At 37.5% G+C, this 20,130-nt stretch overlaps 5 protein-coding genes across 6 annotated transcripts in view; 3 read left to right on the forward strand and 2 right to left on the reverse strand.

Annotated features, from left to right (window-relative positions):
• LOC18613804 (ABC transporter B family member 21) overlaps positions 1-2,116 on the forward strand; it is a 6,980-nt gene extending 4,864 nt beyond the window's left edge. Inside the window, 5 exon segments of the mRNA XM_018125322.1 lie at positions 408-449; positions 451-684; positions 788-1,051; positions 1,163-1,456; positions 1,640-2,116. Of these exon segments, the coding sequence (XP_017980811.1) occupies positions 408-449; positions 451-684; positions 788-1,051; positions 1,163-1,456; positions 1,640-1,996 (1,191 nt within the window). The 3' untranslated portion in view covers positions 1,997-2,116.
• On the reverse strand, positions 2,311-4,744 carry LOC18613805 (protein FAM192A). Of its 2 annotated transcripts, XM_007051226.2 has the most exons (7): positions 4,514-4,744; positions 4,325-4,399; positions 4,186-4,243; positions 4,048-4,103; positions 3,678-3,740; positions 2,937-3,005; positions 2,311-2,576 (listed from the first exon to the last, which is right to left on the reverse strand). In XM_007051226.2, exons 1-7 carry the CDS (start codon positions 4,568-4,570, stop codon positions 2,328-2,330), a joined length of 627 nt encoding a protein of 208 aa, XP_007051288.2. In that variant the 5' UTR covers positions 4,571-4,744; the 3' UTR covers positions 2,311-2,327. The 2 variants fall into 2 exon arrangements, with proteins under 2 accessions (XP_007051288.2, XP_017980802.1); XM_018125313.1 differs by having other exon boundaries at positions 4,186-4,399; positions 4,514-4,728.
• LOC18613806 lies at positions 7,132-8,957 on the forward strand. The gene is made up of 2 exons (XM_018128070.1): positions 7,132-7,635; positions 7,890-8,957. Exons 1-2 carry the CDS (start codon positions 7,264-7,266, stop codon positions 8,721-8,723), a joined length of 1,206 nt encoding a protein of 401 aa, XP_017983559.1. The 5' UTR covers positions 7,132-7,263; the 3' UTR covers positions 8,724-8,957.
• Positions 9,338-12,396, reverse strand: LOC18613807 (L-cysteine desulfhydrase). Its single transcript, XM_007051228.2, has 2 exons — positions 10,805-12,396; positions 9,338-9,653 (listed from the first exon to the last, which is right to left on the reverse strand). Exon 1 carries the CDS (start codon positions 12,162-12,164, stop codon positions 10,809-10,811), a length of 1,356 nt encoding a protein of 451 aa, XP_007051290.2. The 5' UTR covers positions 12,165-12,396; the 3' UTR covers positions 9,338-9,653; positions 10,805-10,808.
• On the forward strand, positions 14,949-19,657 carry LOC18613808 (protein transport protein SEC23). The gene is made up of 6 exons (XM_007051230.2): positions 14,949-15,240; positions 15,354-16,224; positions 16,439-18,259; positions 18,705-18,821; positions 18,929-19,000; positions 19,144-19,657. Exons 2-6 carry the CDS (start codon positions 15,745-15,747, stop codon positions 19,279-19,281), a joined length of 2,628 nt encoding a protein of 875 aa, XP_007051292.2. The 5' UTR covers positions 14,949-15,240; positions 15,354-15,744; the 3' UTR covers positions 19,282-19,657.

The following is a 20,130-nucleotide window of genomic DNA, read 5'->3' on the forward strand; positions in this document are numbered from 1 at the left end:
TAAATTATTTATTATTAATTATTAATATTAAAAATAAATAAAAATAAATAATTATATATAATAAAATATTTTTTTTTTTTTATTTTTTATTCATTTCTTATTACAAAGTTATTGTTAATAACCAAACACTGTAATAAATCATAATAATTATTCATACTCTATTCTATTTATTATACCAAATTATGTAATACTTATTCTATTCTATTTCCACTTCATTCTATTATCACGTAATAATTATTCTATTTCATTTTTGTCTATTCCGCGAATCATACGTGTCAAAAGTGAAAACGGAGAAGAGGTTTATTCAATATCAAGAAACTGCAACTTGCATCACCAGACATAGTTGTAAATTCTCCATAAAACGAAAGCAGTATGTTTTTTCTTAATGTAAGTATAATTTGCTGCAGATGATGTACGAGGAAGCCAGCCAAGTTGCTAATGATGCAGTTGGGGGTATTTGGGGGTATAAGAACAATTTCTTCTTTCTGTGCCGAGGAGAAGGTGATGCGCCTGTACAAAAAGAAATGTGAACGCCCCATGAAGACAGGGATAAGGCGGGGGTTGATCAGCGGAATAGGATTTGGGCTTTCATTCTTTTTAATGTATTCTGTTTATGCAGCTAGCTTCTATGCAGGAGCTCAACTTGTTGAGCATGGTCATGCTACATTCTCAGATGTATTTCAAGTATCTCTTCTATCTCTATCAAGCAATTTCTTAAATCCTTTTCAAGACTACCAAATTCTTTCAATATGTTTCATTGATACTGAAGCTAATGCCCATTTTCCAGGTTTTCTTTGCTTTGACGATGGCTGCTGTTGCAATTACTCAATCAAGCTCCTTTGGTTCCGATTCCAGCAAAGCAAAGACCGCTGCTGCTTCCATATTTTCAATTATTGATCGGAAGTCTAAGATAGACCCAGGTGACGAGTCAGGGGTGACATTAGAAAATGTGAAGGGAGAAATTGAGCTTTGTCATGTGAGCTTTAAGTATCCATTAAGGCCTGACATTCAAATTTTCCAAGACTTGTGCTTGGCTATTCCTGCTGGCAAGGTAATCATCAACTGCATTTTTTAGCTCAATCTCTGTCAACTTTCACGCAGTTAGCTATTTCAAAAATTAATCCTTGGGTCTAAATTTTATGGTGTGAATCTCTTCTCGCAGACAGTTGCTCTGGTTGGGGAAAGTGGGAGTGGGAAGTCAACCGTAATCTCATTATTGCAGAGATTTTATGATCTTGATTCAGGTCATATCACTCTGGATGGAGTTGAAATACAAAAGCTCCAATTGAAGTGGTTGAGGCAGCAGATGGGTCTTGTAAGCCAAGAACCTGTTTTGTTTAATGACACGATCCGTGCCAACATTGCATATGGAAAGGGAGGAAATGCAACTGAGGCAGAAATTTTAGCTGCAGCAGAGTTGGCCAATGCCCACAAGTTCATTAGTAGCTTACAACAGGTTAGACATTCTAAAGCATTCTCTTATATCATTTTGATACCAAAAGAAGCAATTCAGTTGGCTTCATGATGCAAATACGGAGTTAAATTATGTAAATTACTCTTCAAAGATTACAAATAGACATAACTGATTTGCAGATGTGCTTACTAGTCTGCCTCTCTTTTTCCCCCTTATGTAATACAGGGTTATGATACTGTAGTAGGGGAGAGAGGAGTTCAATTGTCAGGCGGGCAGAAACAACGAGTAGCCATTGCGCGTGCCATCATTAAGAGTCCAAAGATATTATTACTAGATGAAGCCACAAGTGCATTGGATGCTGAATCGGAGCAAGTGGTTCAGGATGCATTAGACAGAGTCATGGTGAACCGCACCACCGTTGTAGTTGCTCATCGGCTATCCACAATCAAGAACGCAGATGTGATTGCAGTAGTCAGAAATGGCGTTATTGTAGAGAAAGGAAAGCATGAAACGTTGATAAACATCAAAGATGGTTCCTATGCTTCCTTAGTGGCACTCCACCTTAGTGCTTCAACTGCATGAAGGACTAAAGAGTCACTTTCATCGCTTTCTTATTCTTTTTGTTGTAATTAATTTGCAAATCGAATATGTCTTAATTGATTAATAGAGGGAAAGGGTATAATAGCTTTGCAATTGTAGCTAGCAGTTCTTTGTTTAAGCGGAAATCTGTTCTTGATTTTCAACTTAGTGTACATTAACTTCCTAGGTTTCAGCCTACCTTGACTAAAGATGTCATAAAGCATGTGTTGTGTGTTTTGCAGAGCAAGGCATGTGCTGTGCGTTCAATAGGCTAGAAACAAGATTAATGAACTGTATCAATAATAGTCACTCCGGAATAACAGAAATAGAAAGACTAATCATCTTCACTTTGATCACTGTATGAAACAAGACCTGTCTTAACAACATCAGGGGGATTATTGGTATCACCATTAAGTGTGTTCACTGGATTTGGAGTTTTCAATGTATCAACATTAGGTGCTTTCATTGTGTTTGGCAGTTCTTGCTCCTGGTCAATTTTTGCCTTTTTTGCTTGTGGCTTGACTTTTATGATCATACCTAGAGGGCGAGCTGCTGGATTCTTCCTCCCAACTGATTTTTGTTCCTGCCAGCAGAAACAAGAAGGGTTAACAAGCTGCTGAGAAGGCTAATAACTACGACACAATAAGGTTAAATAAAACTTGATTGGAGTCACGGCCTTCGACATTAGGGGCTTCACTGGGTGATCAATATATGATAAGAAAATTCAGGCAAAGTTGCAAAAGGCTACTAATCAACTTCAAGTCATAGAGAACAGAAAACAATGTTAACTGGATTTCATGGAAATGAAACCTGGAAATTCATAGAAACTGATTACTCAACCATATGGCATCAAAGCTGTGTTAATTCTAAAGTAGAGTTCAGGTCCAAATATAACATTCATGAGATTAAGTACGAGCATGTTACTGGTTGATTTAAAACCAACCTGGTCGGCAGGGACAGGTGGTGTTTCTTTTAGTTCATGCACAATATTTGACTGTGCTGCCACTGCTGCCTGAAAAGAAAAACAAGACACTACTGTCTGAGATGAAATACAAATCAAGTAAACTATTCAGAAAATGCTTTTACAAAAATCCATATGGCTAACCTAAACAAGCAACATAAGTATTCACACTTCTCAAGAAGATTTTTTTGGAAGACTATAGCTGTAGTTATAATCCCATATATGGTAACAGCACTCTGAAAAACTTACACTACACGATGCAAGATTGTAATTATCTGAAGAATACAAGTTACACAATTTAACATCTTGAATAAAGAGTACAATAAATCTTGAGAATCCTTCAATCAAATATCCTCATGAAATATTCAGTCTTTACGGACCTGAAAGGAAAATATACAGTCTTTAGGTGAGCACATGGATTTTAAAATCTAATGGTCAAACATCAGAGATAATTGCAGGATTCTTCTGTTGAATATGATTGCTGTTTGAACTATAAAATCAACTCATCCTTAAGAATTGAATTTTAAATTGCAATCTTGTAAGTTTAAATAATTGGTAATCTGGCAGTCCTATATGTGATCTTAGAACAAAACTATAAACTTCAAGACAAATTATCAAGGAGAAGGGACAGGTTGATCAGCTGAGTACAACAAGATTGCAGATACTTAGTTTTTAATGCTTCTTCATAGTGACATTTGTGACTCAAGACAGGCTAGAAATTACTTGGAAACTTCGCAACTGTTCAGCTTCATCATCAGCCACTTGCTGTTCATATTCCCTTCTTGACTGCATTAACAAGAAAAATATCAGAAAATTAGAAAGCATAAGATATGGAAAGTGATCAGTTATTCAGGAAGGCGCAGCACCAAATAGAAAAAAGAAAATTATGTTGTAACCCTTTAACAATTGGTGAATTAAAACTATGATTTTTCCGGCATTCAGCCGAAACATCAAAATTAGAGGTCAATGCTACCAAAAGGAGAGAACAACAGTCAGCATTCATTGCAAAGGAAAAAACAAAAAAAATTATTGACATCAACAGCTTCCATGGTATTTAATTAGACATCATTGCTAATATCAAATCAGTCCTCACCGTCTCCAAATTATCAAGAAACTCAGTTTCGTCTTCATCCAAGGCTTTGGGTGGCCCTGCAAACGAAGAAATTGTCTAAAGTTCTTGTTCTTAGCTACATTATCGAAACAATAGCAATTTGAAAAGTTAAGCACTCACTATGTTTGAACCGTTCATTAAATTCTGCATCTTTCTTGTCTTTATTCTCCTTCAAAATCTGCAGTAAAAGGGTTTTTAAAAACAATAAAAGAAAATATACATTTTTTGAGCTCCATTGGAGGGTGGAAAAAACAAAAACCTCGTAAAGAGGCCTATCCCTTTGGGCAGTGCCATCTTCAATTCGTTCACCTCTTGTTCTTTTTGCTTCATCTAACTGCCATAGTTATCCACCCAGACCAAAATCAGAACCGAGAAATTAGATTTTAATCATAATCAAGGAATAAAAAAAATTAGGGTTTAGCATGAATGAGTGGTAAAATCAAATCACCTGTTGCTCCGAGACGAAGTTCATCAACTTTATTGAACTCGATGATTCGTCTGCCATTACTTAACTTCGAGCTCCAACTCAAGAGAAATTCAAGTCACTACACCTTCTAAAATTTACTTGAATTTTATTTTATTTATTTTCCTTTCGAAGCAGTGAGTTGCTACAAATCGAAATCTGTTTTTCGCTCCCAAACCTTCAATGATGTTTTTATTTGAAACGTGGCGAAACACTATAGGTGACGGAATTGACTTCCCTGATGTTGAAACCACATAATCGATTTTGGGCCCCCTGACATATATTGTTGGGCCTATTAAGCCCAAACGAATCTGGACCTTGGCGAAGCTTCTGTCGAGCTTGCTTGCCTTCCCTACGTTGCTGGCTTTTTTATAGAAACAAAAACGAATAAAACATTATTCCAACAAATACTAAGCAAAATTATCTTTTATAAACCTATACAAATAGATTTAAAGGATTATTATATGTTTATTAGACTATATATAAAAGGATTAATTAATATTAATAATTATTAAATTGACATGTAATAATTTTATAAATAGTGTTTATTTAAAAATATGTATCAATTTTTAAAAAATAAAACAAGAGTCGAATTGAATTTTTTAAATATAATTTTGATATATACACCATGAAATTGTTGATATGAAAATATAAAACTAATTTCATGAGTAAATTATTATTCATTTTATATTATTTTGATAAATGCATAACAGACATTCTCAAATTATTTTACAGGAAAAAGAAAAACAATTTTCTTATAATTCCATTGGATTTAATGATAACTTTAAAAAAGAAAATATATAATAGTATTTGATACATTGGTCAAACAAATTAGTAGAGAGGTTGATTTAATGAACTAATAATTACTGGATAGATAAAGATATTTAACTTATCAAACTAATTTTTGCTAGAGTTTTCCAGTTATATATTAGAGAGACAATGGCAAGTATTGAGGTAAAAAAACAAAAAAAAAAAAACAAATTGCTTTACAGTAAAGAGTTGTTTCGTATTTAGGATACTAGAGTGGTGCCCCTCTTCGCGTGGGTGTTGAATTGTTATTAAAATTAATTTTAAATTATATTGTATTATAAATAAAAATAATAATAAAAGAAAAGTAATTTTAAATTTAAAAATATTAGAAGTAATAGTAATAATGATAAATTAAAGATAATTCTCTTAAAAATTCAATATTTTAAAAATATTTTTTGATGTCTTACTAAGCAACATTTTTTATTTAAATAAACTTTTTAAAAAACATTTGATTTGTTATATCTTAATATATTCTTATGTTGATATAATCATATTTTTTGAAGAACATGATTCTAATAGCAAAATAAAATTCATGTTTTGAAAATATAATATTTATAAAATAATTATTGATAAGCTACATCATTTATACAATAAAATTATTAAAACAAAATGAATATTTTTTAAAAGTCAAAATTAAATGAATATTAATTACACTTATAAAAATGTTTTTAGGTTTAATGATGAAATTTTCTAAATTATCTTAAATAATTACAACTTTCTTATCTTATGCTTTTAATTATTTTGAATTAATTCACCTTGTGAAAATAATTTTGGGATCCTTCAATAATTTTGATAAGTCATTATTAATTTTATTCAATTAATTGTTCATTTTTTATTATTTATCAAAAAAAATGTTTCAGTTTTTATTCTTATCCTATTTTCATAATTTTAATTCACATATAAAAAAAAAGAAATTTCAAATAAAAAAAATTAACTAAACCTGAACTGGGTTGGACTTGGATGAATCCAACCCACTTCCATTTTTTTTGTATCTTTCATAAAACCACATGATTTTAATTCTAACCTAACCCTAATTGCCAACCCTTGCCCATTTCTTCATTTTTGCTCTCTTCTTCTTCTTCCACTGGCACCAGCCAACCCCTTTCTCTAAACCCTCTGTCCATTACTTAGTCCCCAGCACCGTCGCCCTTGTTGGCTTAAGCCTTTCCGGCAGTGGCTTCCTCTTTCTTTCCCTTTCCTCGTTTCTTCTCTTCCCCTTCCTTCTACCGCCAGTTTCTTCTCTATCTAAAAAAGCCTAACCACCGTTCTCCTCCGGCAATTTGGGTTTTCTTTTAAAAGTCTTGCCTCAAATTTAAAACCCCATTTAAAATCCCTTTCCTTAAAGTTGGGCGTGGGCACCCTTTAAAAGCATTTTTCATTATTTTTGTTTGGCTCAATCAATAACAGTTTGTGTTTTCTAATCACACTGTAAGCTACCACGTGTTAAAATAAAAAAACTAAAACGCGACAAACTGAGGAAGCCCCAAATAGATACCTGAAAAAGATGCGCTGCCTAATTTTCCTTGTCCGGCCCTTTATACGAGAAGGACACGAAGTGCTCGGCTCGCGTTTACGTGGCAACAAAAGGGCAAAGCATATTGCAGAGTGGCAGAAAAGAAAAGTTGAGCTGGCACAATCTGAGCCATCGTTATTTAGACGGTGTCATCGCACCGCTGATATTAAAAAGAAACGCATGTCAAAGGCTCCTCAAAGCGTGGCAAACCGAAATCTTCACGAGCGCGCCACCGCCTAACGAAACCAACCTTCCACGTCAGATTTAGCTTTAAACCAACCACTCATAACCAGCCACGCATACTAGTTCCTTTCCTTCCTGGAAACTAAGACCGTTGTGGAATCGGTATTTGATCCTTCCCTTCTTATTTCTCTTGGCTGAACGGGAATTTGTAGCATCGGATTCATAGACCATGGAGACCTCCGGCATCGTTTACAGGAGAGTTCCAAGGTTGGCGGGGATTAGAGTTGATTTTGGTGGTCGGTTTTCCAGGGAATTGAATCTTGGTGTTGGAGATTCCAGGGTTTCTGTTAGGCCCAGGAATTCTTGCGGGAAATTGAGTTGTCAGTTTTCTGATTCAGGGCATATTCAGTATTATGTATCGCCAAGGGCTGGTGCTGCCAAGAAGAAAGAGAAGGAAAAGAGCTGTGAGATTAAAAGAGTCAAGACGAAGTTGAAGTTTATTAAGAGATTGTCCAAAGACTTGTCTATGCTTCCTCGGATGGCTGACGGAGAGGATATTGGGATTGGATTGATGGGTGAAGTTAAGACGACGATGATTTCTGTAAGAAATTAATTTGGCGTTTCTTTAGTTTTTTTTTGTTATTGTTTTGATCTGGTTCATAGCGTTTTGCCTGATATACATGTTCATAGTTGCTCTTAGCCCGTCGGTTTACAGCGAATATTGGTGCAGATAAACTATGATTCTTTGTTTTTATGGGAATTGAGAAATATATCTAGTCTTACTTTTTCTTTTTTGGAATTAGGGTGTTTATGATATATTGGATTGAAAAACTTATGTGTCTTTTGTTCTTGCAGGAAGCAAGCGATGTTTTGCTGGCACAACTGCAACAGTTGAGATCAGAACAAAAAGAGTTGAAGGGAAAATTGAAAGAGGAACGAGCCCGGCTCAAAGCCACTCTGGAGAAATCAGAATCATCATCCTCCTCTGAGTCAAGTGACAGCGAATGTGGGAAGGTAGTTGACATGAAAAGGCTGAGAAGCAATGCTTTGAAACCATTACAAGACTTAGAAGCACCGAGTGACAATGCTTTGAAACGAACAGAAGACATGGAAGCAGCACCGACGGTGACTGAGGAAGGAACATTAGCTAACTCAGTTATGGAACTAGGAAACAAGCATCGAGCACTAGCAGACATGGAAGCACCAATGGTAACAGAGGAAGCAACATTAGCTAGCTCACTCATGGAACTGGAAAACTCAGATTCGAGCCCCCAAATTCGGATACAAGAACCTTGCTCTGGATTTGGTAGTGAATGTTGCAGTTCAAATGGCTTCAAGGATGATATAAGTAACAGAATTGTGGAAGGAGCATCGACCAAGAAGATTGAAATTTGCATGGGTGGCAAGTGTAAGAAGCTGGGAGCTGCTGCCTTGTTAGAAGAATTTGAGAGGAAGGTTGGTGCAGAGGGCACTGTTGTTGGGTGCAAATGCATGGGGAAGTGCAAGACCGCTCCAAATGTAAGGGTCTGTGACTCTCCAAGTGGAATTGAAGCAAGAAGCATTCAAGACTCTATCAGAATTGGGATTAACCCTACATGCACTAGTGTTGGATTGCAAGACGTGGATCTGATTGTTGCAAATCTTTTGGGCAAAGGCATTGATGATGAATGCCTGATGCTCTCTCCTTGAGTCTTTGGTCAATTTGTTTTCTTCTTTTATAGCAGTCACATATTTGAGTGAAAGTGTTTGAATAGGGGATAGAGTGTCTGTGATATTGGCATAGAAGTAACACCCCTGTTTCTAGGCTTTAGCTGATAATGTACATATAAATGTTTTATTTTTCATTTTTAAGGGAAATATTGATGCATCAAGCATCCAAAATTATCCAAAACGTCAGTCTATCGAGATTGGTGCCAAATTTCATATTTAGCCTTCTTTCCTTCTTCGGTTAGGCTCCTCAAGTTTTACATCAGGGTCTCATGGGCCATGGCTCCGCTAAATTTTAATACTAGGTACTGCATTTTTTGGCGGTAAGCACTTTACCGATTCAAGTAGAAAGTTGGACTGGTGGAACTGAGTAAATGATGCCATAGAGCAGCTCAAGCTCAAGGCAGATAGATGAGATTGATATTTGATGGTGGCACATTCCACATCTTCACCAGTGACAATGTTTTGACGGATAATCAAAACACATTTTTACCATGCCTTGATAAAATGGTAAACAAGCTTGCTTTATGAAATCTGTCTGAACTAAGGACAAACTAATTGCAACCACGTATCACTCAAACACTTAAGCTATGAATGAAAAATCAAATTAGCTTGAAAGCAGGTTAACTGCTAAAAAAATGCTGGCATTCATAGATTTATTGTCATAACTACAGGGATTGAGACCACAAACTCACAATGCCCCAGACACTAGCATGTCACACTACATTGGCCAAAGTTTCTTACAAACGCTTTTGCAGTTCTAAGAAGTAAGAAGCACTTATAACCACTTATTGCGCGGTGCTCCTTGCCAAATTTTTGGTTCTCTAAAAACTGTGAGAAGCCACATGCATCGGAAAAATGGCAAAACACAGATGTTATTCCATGGAAGGCTGCTCCAATCTTTATGACTACCTGCCCAACCGTAAATAGAAGAAAATTAAGATACATAATCTTCTGGATCAGAATAAGTTTCGTACAAATGTAAAAGCACACTTAAAACTCAAGTACATTTCACTATTATTTGATTGCGATGGCATGCGGAGTTACTAAATTACACCTTAAAAGGCATGAAATCAACAAATGCAACCATAATTCATCAAAGACTCCTGTTTAAGGGGCTACTGCATATAAAGCATAGTATATTCCACAGACCCGATTGTGTACCCATCAACTGCCCCAGCTCTCCTTTGTCCCTGTCCTTTCACCTCCCATGAATTTTGGTTCCTAGAACTATTAATGGATCAGCACCAGTAGTACACTTGTACATTCTAGAAATAACATAAAAATTATAGTATTACTGTCTATTAATCTACTTCCATTCCTACATTAGTATTGTGATATAAACAATAACGTTGCCAAGAAATTATTCTAAATGATTTGGCAAGTTAAATTGTTTAATAAGCAAGACACTAACACCATATTTGGTAGGAGTGAGAGATGAAGGAAGAAAGGTAATGGAGGAAAAACAATATTTCTTTACTTCCTTTCCTTCAATTGGCAGGAAGGACATAGGAAGGTGAAAGGAAAATAGATAATTTTGCACATTTCCTTTCCCTTCAAATCTGATCTTCCAAAAGTGAAACGAAAACACTTCTTTCTACTTAAGTCAATCATTTTATTCAAAATTTTATCCCTAATCTCTTTATTTCCCTCCATTTTTCCATCCTTCACAACAAACACAAGAAAGACAAAACAACTTTCCTTTCTCTCCTTCATTTTTTTTCCTTCACCTTTTTCTCTTCCCTCTGTTTTCTTTCCTTCTAACCAAGTATAGTGTAAGTTTCATCATGATGCAATTAAACTCACAATCAGAATAATTGATCCAATATACAACATTGAAGAAAAATTGTTCTTCCCTAGCAATAAACTCAGCATAGAATTCTCTTTCTACTGGAACAAAGAAATTACTACAAGAACTACCAACTGGGTCTTAAGTTTCAAAATTATATGTTTCCATTGAAGATAAAAGGGCAACAACAATCAGCTTAAACAAACAAGTAATGCTTCTTAACAGAAAACACTGCATACAAAAATCCGACAGGCAACAAAGTCAAAAGTCATACCTCTTCATTCAATCAAAAGCATTTTGCAAGCTTTCCCATCATCAACTAACTGATTAATAGCATCCCTAAATTTCTCATAATCCTGCAACGTATTATAAACCTGATGAGAAATTCTAGCATATCCTGTAATAAACCCATCCTTATCCCTAACTCCCTCCTCCCCATCCTTCACAGCCTGATAAAAAATTGGAACTTCAACCTCATAACAATCCCGTAAATGTGACCTCAGCCTCAAGGCATCCTCCTCACTATTAAGACACAACCTTGAAGGCAAACCAACCATAATCATCCCTGCACACATCTCTGGAGGCGACCCTAGATTTGTCCCCCAAGACTCTGCCAACATCTTTCCCATTTTCACCACTTCCTCATGGTTCCTCTTCATTATCCCCTCAATCCCTCCTTCAAACCGGTTGACAAACTCCAAAACTGCAGAAACCACCAACTGAGAACTATAATCCCTCGTCCCAATCCAGGCGCTTTCTATTGGCAATCCATTTCCATACTCATGTGAAACAACAGGGTGATGCATATCAGATGATAAATTAGACTTTTTACAATATAAAAATGCTACCGAAGGCGGGCAAAAAAACCATTTATGTAAATTACTAACATAAAAATCAGCTCCAACTTCTTTAACATCTACTTTCACGCTCCCAATCGCATGAGCCGCATCTACAAAAACCTGCTCCACTCCTTCCGCTCTACAAATCCTAACTAATTCTTTTACAGGAATAACAACCGATGGCATTGATGTAATATGGTCGATAATAGCTAACCTTATCTTTCTACCGTTAGATTTGCCTTTCTCGATTGATTTTTTGAATTCCGAAATGATTTCTTCCTCAGAATTTACCGGGAATGGTAACCGTACCTCGGTGATGGAGCCACCGGCACGCGTGACATACGCTTGAATTGATTTTTTAACGGCTTGGAATGCGCAGTGGAGCATTAAAACAGTGTCATTTTTCTGAAACTTTCCTTCGGCAAAACTACGGCCGATCTGTTGGAGGACGATGGCGGCGGCGGTTGTGGCGTTGTCCACGAGGGAAACCTCGTCGACGTAGTCGGCGTTGATGAGGTCCTTAATGATTTTTCGCGACGCCGTTATTCTGTTACGAAGGGTATTAAAGTAAAAACCATCAGGTTGTCGGAGGTACTGGAGCTGCCACTGGCGTTGAGCCTCAAGAACCGAACCGGGGCAGCTACCGAAACTCCCGTTGTTGATTCGAGCGACACCTGGCTGGTGGTGGGAGAACTCGTCTCGGATTTCGGATTCCGATATAAACTTGGAGGAAATTTTGGGTTTTTTAGAGTTTCGGTGATTCGACTCCCCGTTTCGAGGGTCTTCGTGCTCCATGGGCCGAGATAGGAAGCGAACGGAAGATAATGAAAGGGGATTAGGGTTTCGTTAGGAAAATGGGCATGACTTTTTGGAACTTGACAGAGCTCACACAGTACGAACTCAGAGTTTCTAATTTAACAGTTTTTTTCTTTTTCTTTTTCTTTTGCCCCTTTCCCCTTTTTCTGCCTTTGTTTTTACTTACGATCAAAGGTTATCGCATACAGGGCAAGAGTTGGACTGGGAATGAAATGTGTCGCCATCGGCTGCTTATATAGACGAGACATAAAGAATCAGCGGCTTGAAACAATTTTATAAACATGGTCCTTAGATTACGGGAACATCCTTGTTAGGAATGTAAAAACAGGAGTGCACATCCCGGGTCATGTTAGCTATTTTCTCACCGCACATGTTGGCAAGCCTGATATGCCTCTCTTGTTCCCTTTCTTTTCACTTTTCCTTATTGACTTGTACCGATTTTATTGTCATTTGGTTGGAATTTTTCATCTCCTTCCTTCTTTTCTCTTTATTTTCGGTTTTGATTCCTGCCAGGCTCCAAGTTGGTGATGGATGGGTCCAAAAAACCAATTCATAGTGGAGGTGATGATCAGAGCTCTTTAGTCAAGAGACTATTTGTGGTTTTTAGATAGGCAACCATTGATGGTTCTGTAGTGAAGCACGTAACGTCAATGATTTCTTTTTTCTTTTTCAGTGCTTTCATGGCATGTGTTGAGATTTTGATTCAATTCTGAAATACGTTATTCATTTAACTCAAATCAATCTAAAATCAACCAATACTATTAAAGTTCTTGAAGTTACATAATAGTAACGAAAATAAGAAAAGAAAAACGCTTGAGAGAAAAGAGTATTTACTTTTAATGATGTGTTTAACAAATGAATATAAAGAGTACTTACAGACTTGTTAGCTCCTTAACCTAGCTTATTTACAATTTAAAATCAAAATAAATGGTGAAAAACAATCAAATTGAAATGTTTACTTTATTTACATTTAAATTTAAAATTACATCAATTTATCTACATTTTTCAAAAGAGTGTGCAGACGCTTTTACCACTTGGTGCAGGCCAACCGGCTGGCCTATTTAGGCTACTAACTTGCCTAGGCTACTAGCATGTTGGCTTGCTTGGTTTGTTAGTCTACTTGGGCTGCTAACCAGTCAGTCCATGACACCTTCTTCCACTTAATTTAGCAACGCTTTTGTTGCTAGCAGACGAACGTCTTTATGTTGTGCACTGCCACATTGCGTGCTCTCATCTCACATGATTTTGCCTCGAATGACCTTGCTCGGTGCACTTCTAGCTTAGGCTCTTTCGCGCTGCATGTTGCCTCAACGTACTTCTGCTTCGAACACCTTACCTCGCACACTATCTCGTCGCATGTTGATCCCTCAAGTGTCACTATTTTGACACTGTTGTCATACACACTTCTCTCATATGCGCTATCTCTTTTGACACTTTTTGCAGCCAATCCATAATTGCCTCGAGCTCTTAGTCTCACGAGTTCTCAATAGTTTCGCACTGAAATCGTGAGCCTCTTGGTTCGATTATGGTGGTCTTGTCGCCATTGACCTTGGTATCTCTTGAGCCCTACGACACTTTGTAGTTGCTCTTCTTGGTACAACATGATGTCATCCAATTTCAGTGTATCTCAAGACTCTTTTGGTCATAGATGGTCGCATTCCCCGCCACAACACTGGCTCTTCCTTCAAGCTATCTAGGCTTCCTAATGGTTTTTTTTTTTCCTATGCAACATTTTACTCTTTTATTGTGATTGCTTTTCAAGTCTTTCTACACAGTAGGCACAACCTATGTTTGCCTAGATCTTATTTGTCCAACAAGATAACCACGAGCTTATTACGCTTAGGTAATCCCTCATCCAATGTGGTCTCTTGCACAAGAAACATTTGGTCGACTTTCTTTCCTCACCTTTCCACTTGGCGGCTACCTTGGTCTAGTGGCATATCAACTTTTCTTCAACCTCTTCTTTTGACACACTATCTTTTTCTCCCTCATCGTTATCCTTCTCCTTGGGTTGAGATAAATGGAACTTTACTAGACCCTCGACTATCGATATAACTCATGTCAAGTGTTCCACGCCTTAAAACTAAAACTCTTGCTTTGTTTATCGCTTCAACTCATCCATAATGAAACTTGTTCACGAGTAAAAAGAAAAAAAAGGAAAGATAAAATAAAAAAGGTAAAAAAAAAACACTTATATTTCAAAAAAAATAAAGAAACAGTTAACTTTCACTATTTACATGGATGAATGTAAGAATTATATATTTTTCTCATGTTGGGGCAAAAATTCCTGCATAATTCTACTATCCTAAGGGCTTTAGGAGGTTGGGAAGAGGAACTTGCTTGTGACAGTTCTCACTCTTTTCTAAAGCTACCTTGGACAGTTTACATACTTTACATTTAGAAAGAGCGTTATCCTAGGAAGCATACCGTGAAGCAAAATCCCCAGATGTTATTTTGCAACAATTGGTAACAGACATTATTATTAGATTTACTACTGTCTCTCTTGTACTGTCATTGATTTTTATAGAAAGTAACCTCTGAACCAGTCTGTTTAACTAGCTAGGTGCTATTTCTGGAATATCCGAGCTTGTACTCTCCTGGTAGTAGTAGGTTTATTCTGTAAAAAATTTGATTATAAAAAAAAAAAGAAAATCAGAGGCCCAAATAATTTGACACGTAGGACACTCAACGGCAACGTTTCGACAAGAACACGTCATAGGTCGTGCTGCCAACAGCATTAGACCAATCAAAGGAATCGATCGATCCAGCAGTGCGAAAAACATTGCCATGGGTGGGGTGGGCGCGTCAATGGTTACTAATTACCAAGCATAATACACCAAAGAGACAATGGGCTCTTCTGGGGGTTGCCTCGCGTCGCCCGTTTCGTAAGCCTAACCATAACCCAACACACAGACGAAGAAGGAGAGTTTAAAGACATGATCACATGATGATGAAAATGAAAAAAGAGTCAAAGATTATTACTTCTATGATTCCAAGTCTTTGATAATTCAAATAAAAGACTCTGCCGTTCTATCTAATTTTCCTTTCACATCAGGTATGAAATTTCCTTATTTGTCTATTCTTTTTTTTTTCTTTCTCTATATACCGTAAAACCCTAGATTTAATTCCAGTTGTTATCTGTTTTTTTCCCTTAATTTTGAATTTTAGATTGAGTTATGGAAGAAGGGATTATATTGAAGCTTGAATTGAAGTGAAGATAGAGACCTAAGTGATCAAGTTCCGTTCTTATTTTATCTGGGAAGGTGAATTGTGGTGAATTTATGGGGATTCTTGGATCTTGATTGACTTCTTGCATTTGATGTGGATATCTTGAATTGGGTTTCCTTCAAAATCCAATCTTGTTCATTATATTTTTATGTGGTTTTAAGGTTTTGATTGGGCTTTTTCTCTTGTGAACATTGCATTGAAGTTCTTGGCAAAAGCTTAAAACCTGCATCTTTTCTTCTCGTCCAAGAGCTGGAATTTGGTTGGCATTATTTGATATATCTCTGGTGTTTCACTGTTCGTGATATTCAATTAAGAAAAGCTTTCATTTGCAATGGCTACTCCGCCACAAGCTTCTCCTGGATACTCTAAGACTATTACTCCTCAGATGGATTCTCCTTCACCTAATCCTGATAGAAGTCCAATTGTTCCTGCCCCTTCCACAATCTCACCTGCAGCACCTAGATTTCCTCCGCCCAATTTACGAAAAGATCAGATCCCTTCCCCTTCAATAAAAAATCCTACTATGCTATCACCAGCAAATGGGGTCAAAACTGGAAGCCCTATTCCCCATCTGAGTACTCCACCTGGCCCTCCTGTATTTACATCACCTGTACGGCCTGCTGCTGTGCCTTTCCGGACCTCTCCTGCAACTCCTCAGCCAGTTGCTTTCTCATCAGGTTCATCTTTGCCCACATCTTCACCTCCCCACTTTTCAAATGGGTCAGTTGAGCTGCAACAGCAGCTTCCCAGTGCTATAGAGGAATCTTTGCCCGATGGAGAGTCACCATGCGTTTTGTTCTCAGCTCAGAAGGTATCTTTCATTTTGTGTGGTAGGAAATGAAAAGCTAAATTATTTTTTATTGGTCCGTTTTGTATGATTTCGATACTGAAGTCTCAAATTCCTTTTTTCAGATTTTATGATGGTAGATAGTATTAAATTTTACAATATATTTAGCTTTGCAATTATATGCACTATTTCTACTTATTATTTATTTGTCCCCCTCTTCCTTCCAATTTTATATTAGGTGTTGAAACAGAAGAAACAAGCAAATGTACCTAGCTTAGGCTTTGGAGTATTAGTTTCTCCTGGGAGGGAGACTTCACCAGGTCCTCAAGTGATACAACGTGACCCTCATCGATGCCATAATTGTGGAGCTTATTCAAATCTCTATTGCAACATACTAATTGGCTCAGGCCAATGGCAGTGTGTAATCTGCCGGAATCTGAATGGAAGTGAAGGTGAATACATAACATCAAGCAAGGAGGATCTCTGCAATTTTCCGGAGCTGTCATCACCTTTGGTTGATTTCATTCAAACGGGGAATAAGAGACCAAGTTTTGTTCCAGTTACTGATTCAAGAACATCTGCACCGATTGTTCTTGTCATTGATGAATGTTTAGATGAGCCACATCTTCAGCATTTACAGAGCTCCCTGCATGCATTTGTCGAGTCAGTTCTACCAACAACAAGAATTGGAATTATTTTGTATGGTCGCACAGTATCAGTCTATGACTTTTCAGAGGAATCGATAGCATCTGCTGATGTGATTCCAGGTGGCACTTCACCAACTCAAGAGAACTTGAAAGCATTGATTTATGGAACTGGCATATACTTGTCACCAATGCATGCTTCCAAAGAGGTGGCACACCAGATATTCTCTTCATTGAGGCCATACAAGTTGAATGTGCCAGAAGCGTCAAGAGATAGATGCTTGGGTACTGCAGTCGAGGTTGCTTTGGCTATTATTCAAGGACCATCTGCAGATATGTCTCGAGGTGTAGTTAAAAGGCCAGGTGGTAATAGCAGAATCATTGTGTGCTCTGGTGGACCAAATACTTATGGCCCTGGATCTGTCCCTCATTCTTATACTCACCCTAATTATCCTCATAAGGAAAAGACAGCATTGAAATGGATGGAGGGTCTTGGTCGTGAGGCTCATCAACATAACACAGTGGTTGACATTCTCTGTGCTGGAACTTGCCCTGTAAGAGTTCCTGTGTTGCAGCCTCTTGCAAAAGCTTCAGGGGGTGTTTTGGTTCTTCATGATGACTTTGGTGAAGCCTTCGGTGTGAACTTACAAAGGGCATCTGCAAGGGCAGCTGGTTCCCATGGTTTGTTGGAGATACGCTGTTCTGATGATATTCTTGTTACTCACGTTGTGGGTCCTGGTGAAGAGGCACACATAGACACCCATGAAACCTTCAAAAATGATATTTCTCTCTGTATTCAATTGCTGAGTGTCGAAGAAACACAATGCTTCTCCATATCGATGGAGAATAAACATGACATCAAGAGTGATTATGTATATTTCCAGTTTGCTATTCAATACTCAAATGTTTATCAAGCTGACATAGCTAGAGTGATTACTATCAGATTGCCAACTGTGGATAGTGTTTCAGCCTATCTTCAAAGTGTTCAAGATGAGGTGGCTGCAGTCCTAATTGCCAAGAGGACTCTCTTGCGAGCAAACAATTATTCTGATGCAATTGACATGCGAACAACAATCGATGAAAGAGTTAAAGACATTGCATTAAAATTTGGGTCTCAAGTGCCAAAGTCAAAGCTTTATCGGTTCCCAAAGGAAATCTCTTTACTACCAGAGCTTCTATTCCATCTTAGAAGGGGCCCACTGTTGGGAAGTATAGTTGGTCATGAGGATGAGAGGTCTGTACTGCGTAATTTGTTTTTGAATGCATCCTTTGATCTGTCACTTCGCATGGTTGCCCCTCGTTGTTTGATGCACCGAGAAGGAGGCACTTTTGAAGAATTGCCAGCTTATGATCTTGCCATGCAGTCTGATACAGCTGTTGTTCTAGACCATGGTACCGATGTCTTCATTTGGTTGGTATGTAGATAACCCGTCTTTTGGCTTTGCAATGTTCTATAACTGCTATACTTGCTTTTTGCCTATTTTTGCTTCTATGTTGTTCATCTTTGAGCAATGGAGTCTGGCATGCATGTGTGTGCTATGTGGGGTCCATTTTTTGCTTTGTGATTGAACAGGAGATCCAAGGCAAGTTGCAAGCAAAGAGCTTAGCACATTTGTTCCTATATATATACAACACACACACACGCACACACACACACACCTGTGATAATCTGACCCTGGATGTATGCATTTTCTTTCGCAATGTTCTTCCACCTGTATGTATTTGCATGGTATGTTTGTGTTCTGAGAGAAAGGTTGGTGGATTACCGTGTTTAGATTTGTATTTATAAGCCACGTGTATTTATCAATTTATTTTTATGGGAATAATATTGAACATCTTCCTGTTGACTGCTGGCTACAGGGTGCTGAACTTGCAGCTGATGAAGGAAGAAGTGCAGCAGCTTTGGCAGCTTGTAGAACATTGGCAGAAGAGCTCACGGAGTTACGGTTTCCAGCTCCTCGGATCCTTGCATTCAAGGTTCTTTTTCACTTGAATGGTCCCCACATTCTATTAACTGTTCATTGTTGTGTTTTTATTTTGTTAGCCAACAGACAGAAGAACCTGATGATCTGGTTTTATTGCAGGAGGGGAGTTCTCAGGCTCGCTATTTTGTTTCTCGGCTAATACCAGCACACAAGGATCCTCCTTACGAGCAGGTACGAAAAATACAACGGGAATCCTCTTAGCTTTTAGTTCTAATAGGTCTATTTGTTTCTGTGTGTATTTAGTGGAAAATTAAGGACTACATATTTTGAAAAGTTAAAGTAATAAGTAACGTATTGGGTGATACTAAATGCAGGAGGCAAGATTTCCACAGCTTCGAACCCGGACAACAGAACAGCGGACAAAACTGAAAAGCAGTTTTATTCATTTTGATGATCCCAGCTTCTGTGAATGGATTCGGAGTTTGAAAGTAGTGCCACCAGAACCAAGCTAAGAGATTTTCTTAAAGATTTTTGCAGTTAATATTCCTCCAAAAGGGAGCACCGGGGAGTTGCATCCAACCATCATTTATTGGAATCTTTCTACTCTTCTTTTTGTTCTTCTTCTCCCTCTAAAGGGAATGTAACTCCGTTCATCTTTTCTCTTTATTATTATTTTTTTCTTGTCTAGCCCTCACTTTACAAAAATCCCCTTTCCCTCTTTTAAACTACAAAGAAACAGTTATACTTGGTAGTAACTCCCCTCTCAAAATTAACATTGTTGTCTCATTTTTTAGTTCAAAATACTTTGCTAGAGCAATAGTTTTAATTTAACTTTGTATCATTCCTGTATAAGTTATGCCCTTTTATAAATCTCTTCCAATTGGTATCCCTACTATCACTGCAACATATCTAGTTCTGGGCAAAGTCTAATCCCAGGAAGTCAGACTCAGTTCTCGCTCTGGCTTTGTGCACCATTGAGCCAGCAAATAACAGATATTGCAGTTGGTGCAATCAAATTTGGTTTGATTGAGAAGAACAGATGAAAAGATTGACTGGTAAGTAAATTTTGTGTCGGTGGCCAAGTTAATATGCGGATAACGCAATGGGAAGCAATGGAAGTTTCCTTGAAAAGAGTTAAATGTAAATCTCTCCTTCAACTCTAGCTATGATGATAGAAAAATTAAGTGGGTACACAAAATTATTGAAACCAAACTATTTCTTTCTATTTAATGAACATTTTGACCACTATCCCACCATTCCTAAAGAATCAGGCTTCGTATCGAATGGACCCGTAATGGGCGGCTGTATCGTGAGTTACTGAGCTGGTCTGACTCGGAGTCACGACGACTATTTAGTATTTA

This window comes from Theobroma cacao, chromosome 1 (assembly GCF_000208745.1).
Source record: "Theobroma cacao cultivar B97-61/B2 chromosome 1, Criollo_cocoa_genome_V2, whole genome shotgun sequence".
In the NCBI taxonomy this organism is placed as follows: domain Eukaryota; kingdom Viridiplantae; phylum Streptophyta; class Magnoliopsida; order Malvales; family Malvaceae; genus Theobroma; species Theobroma cacao.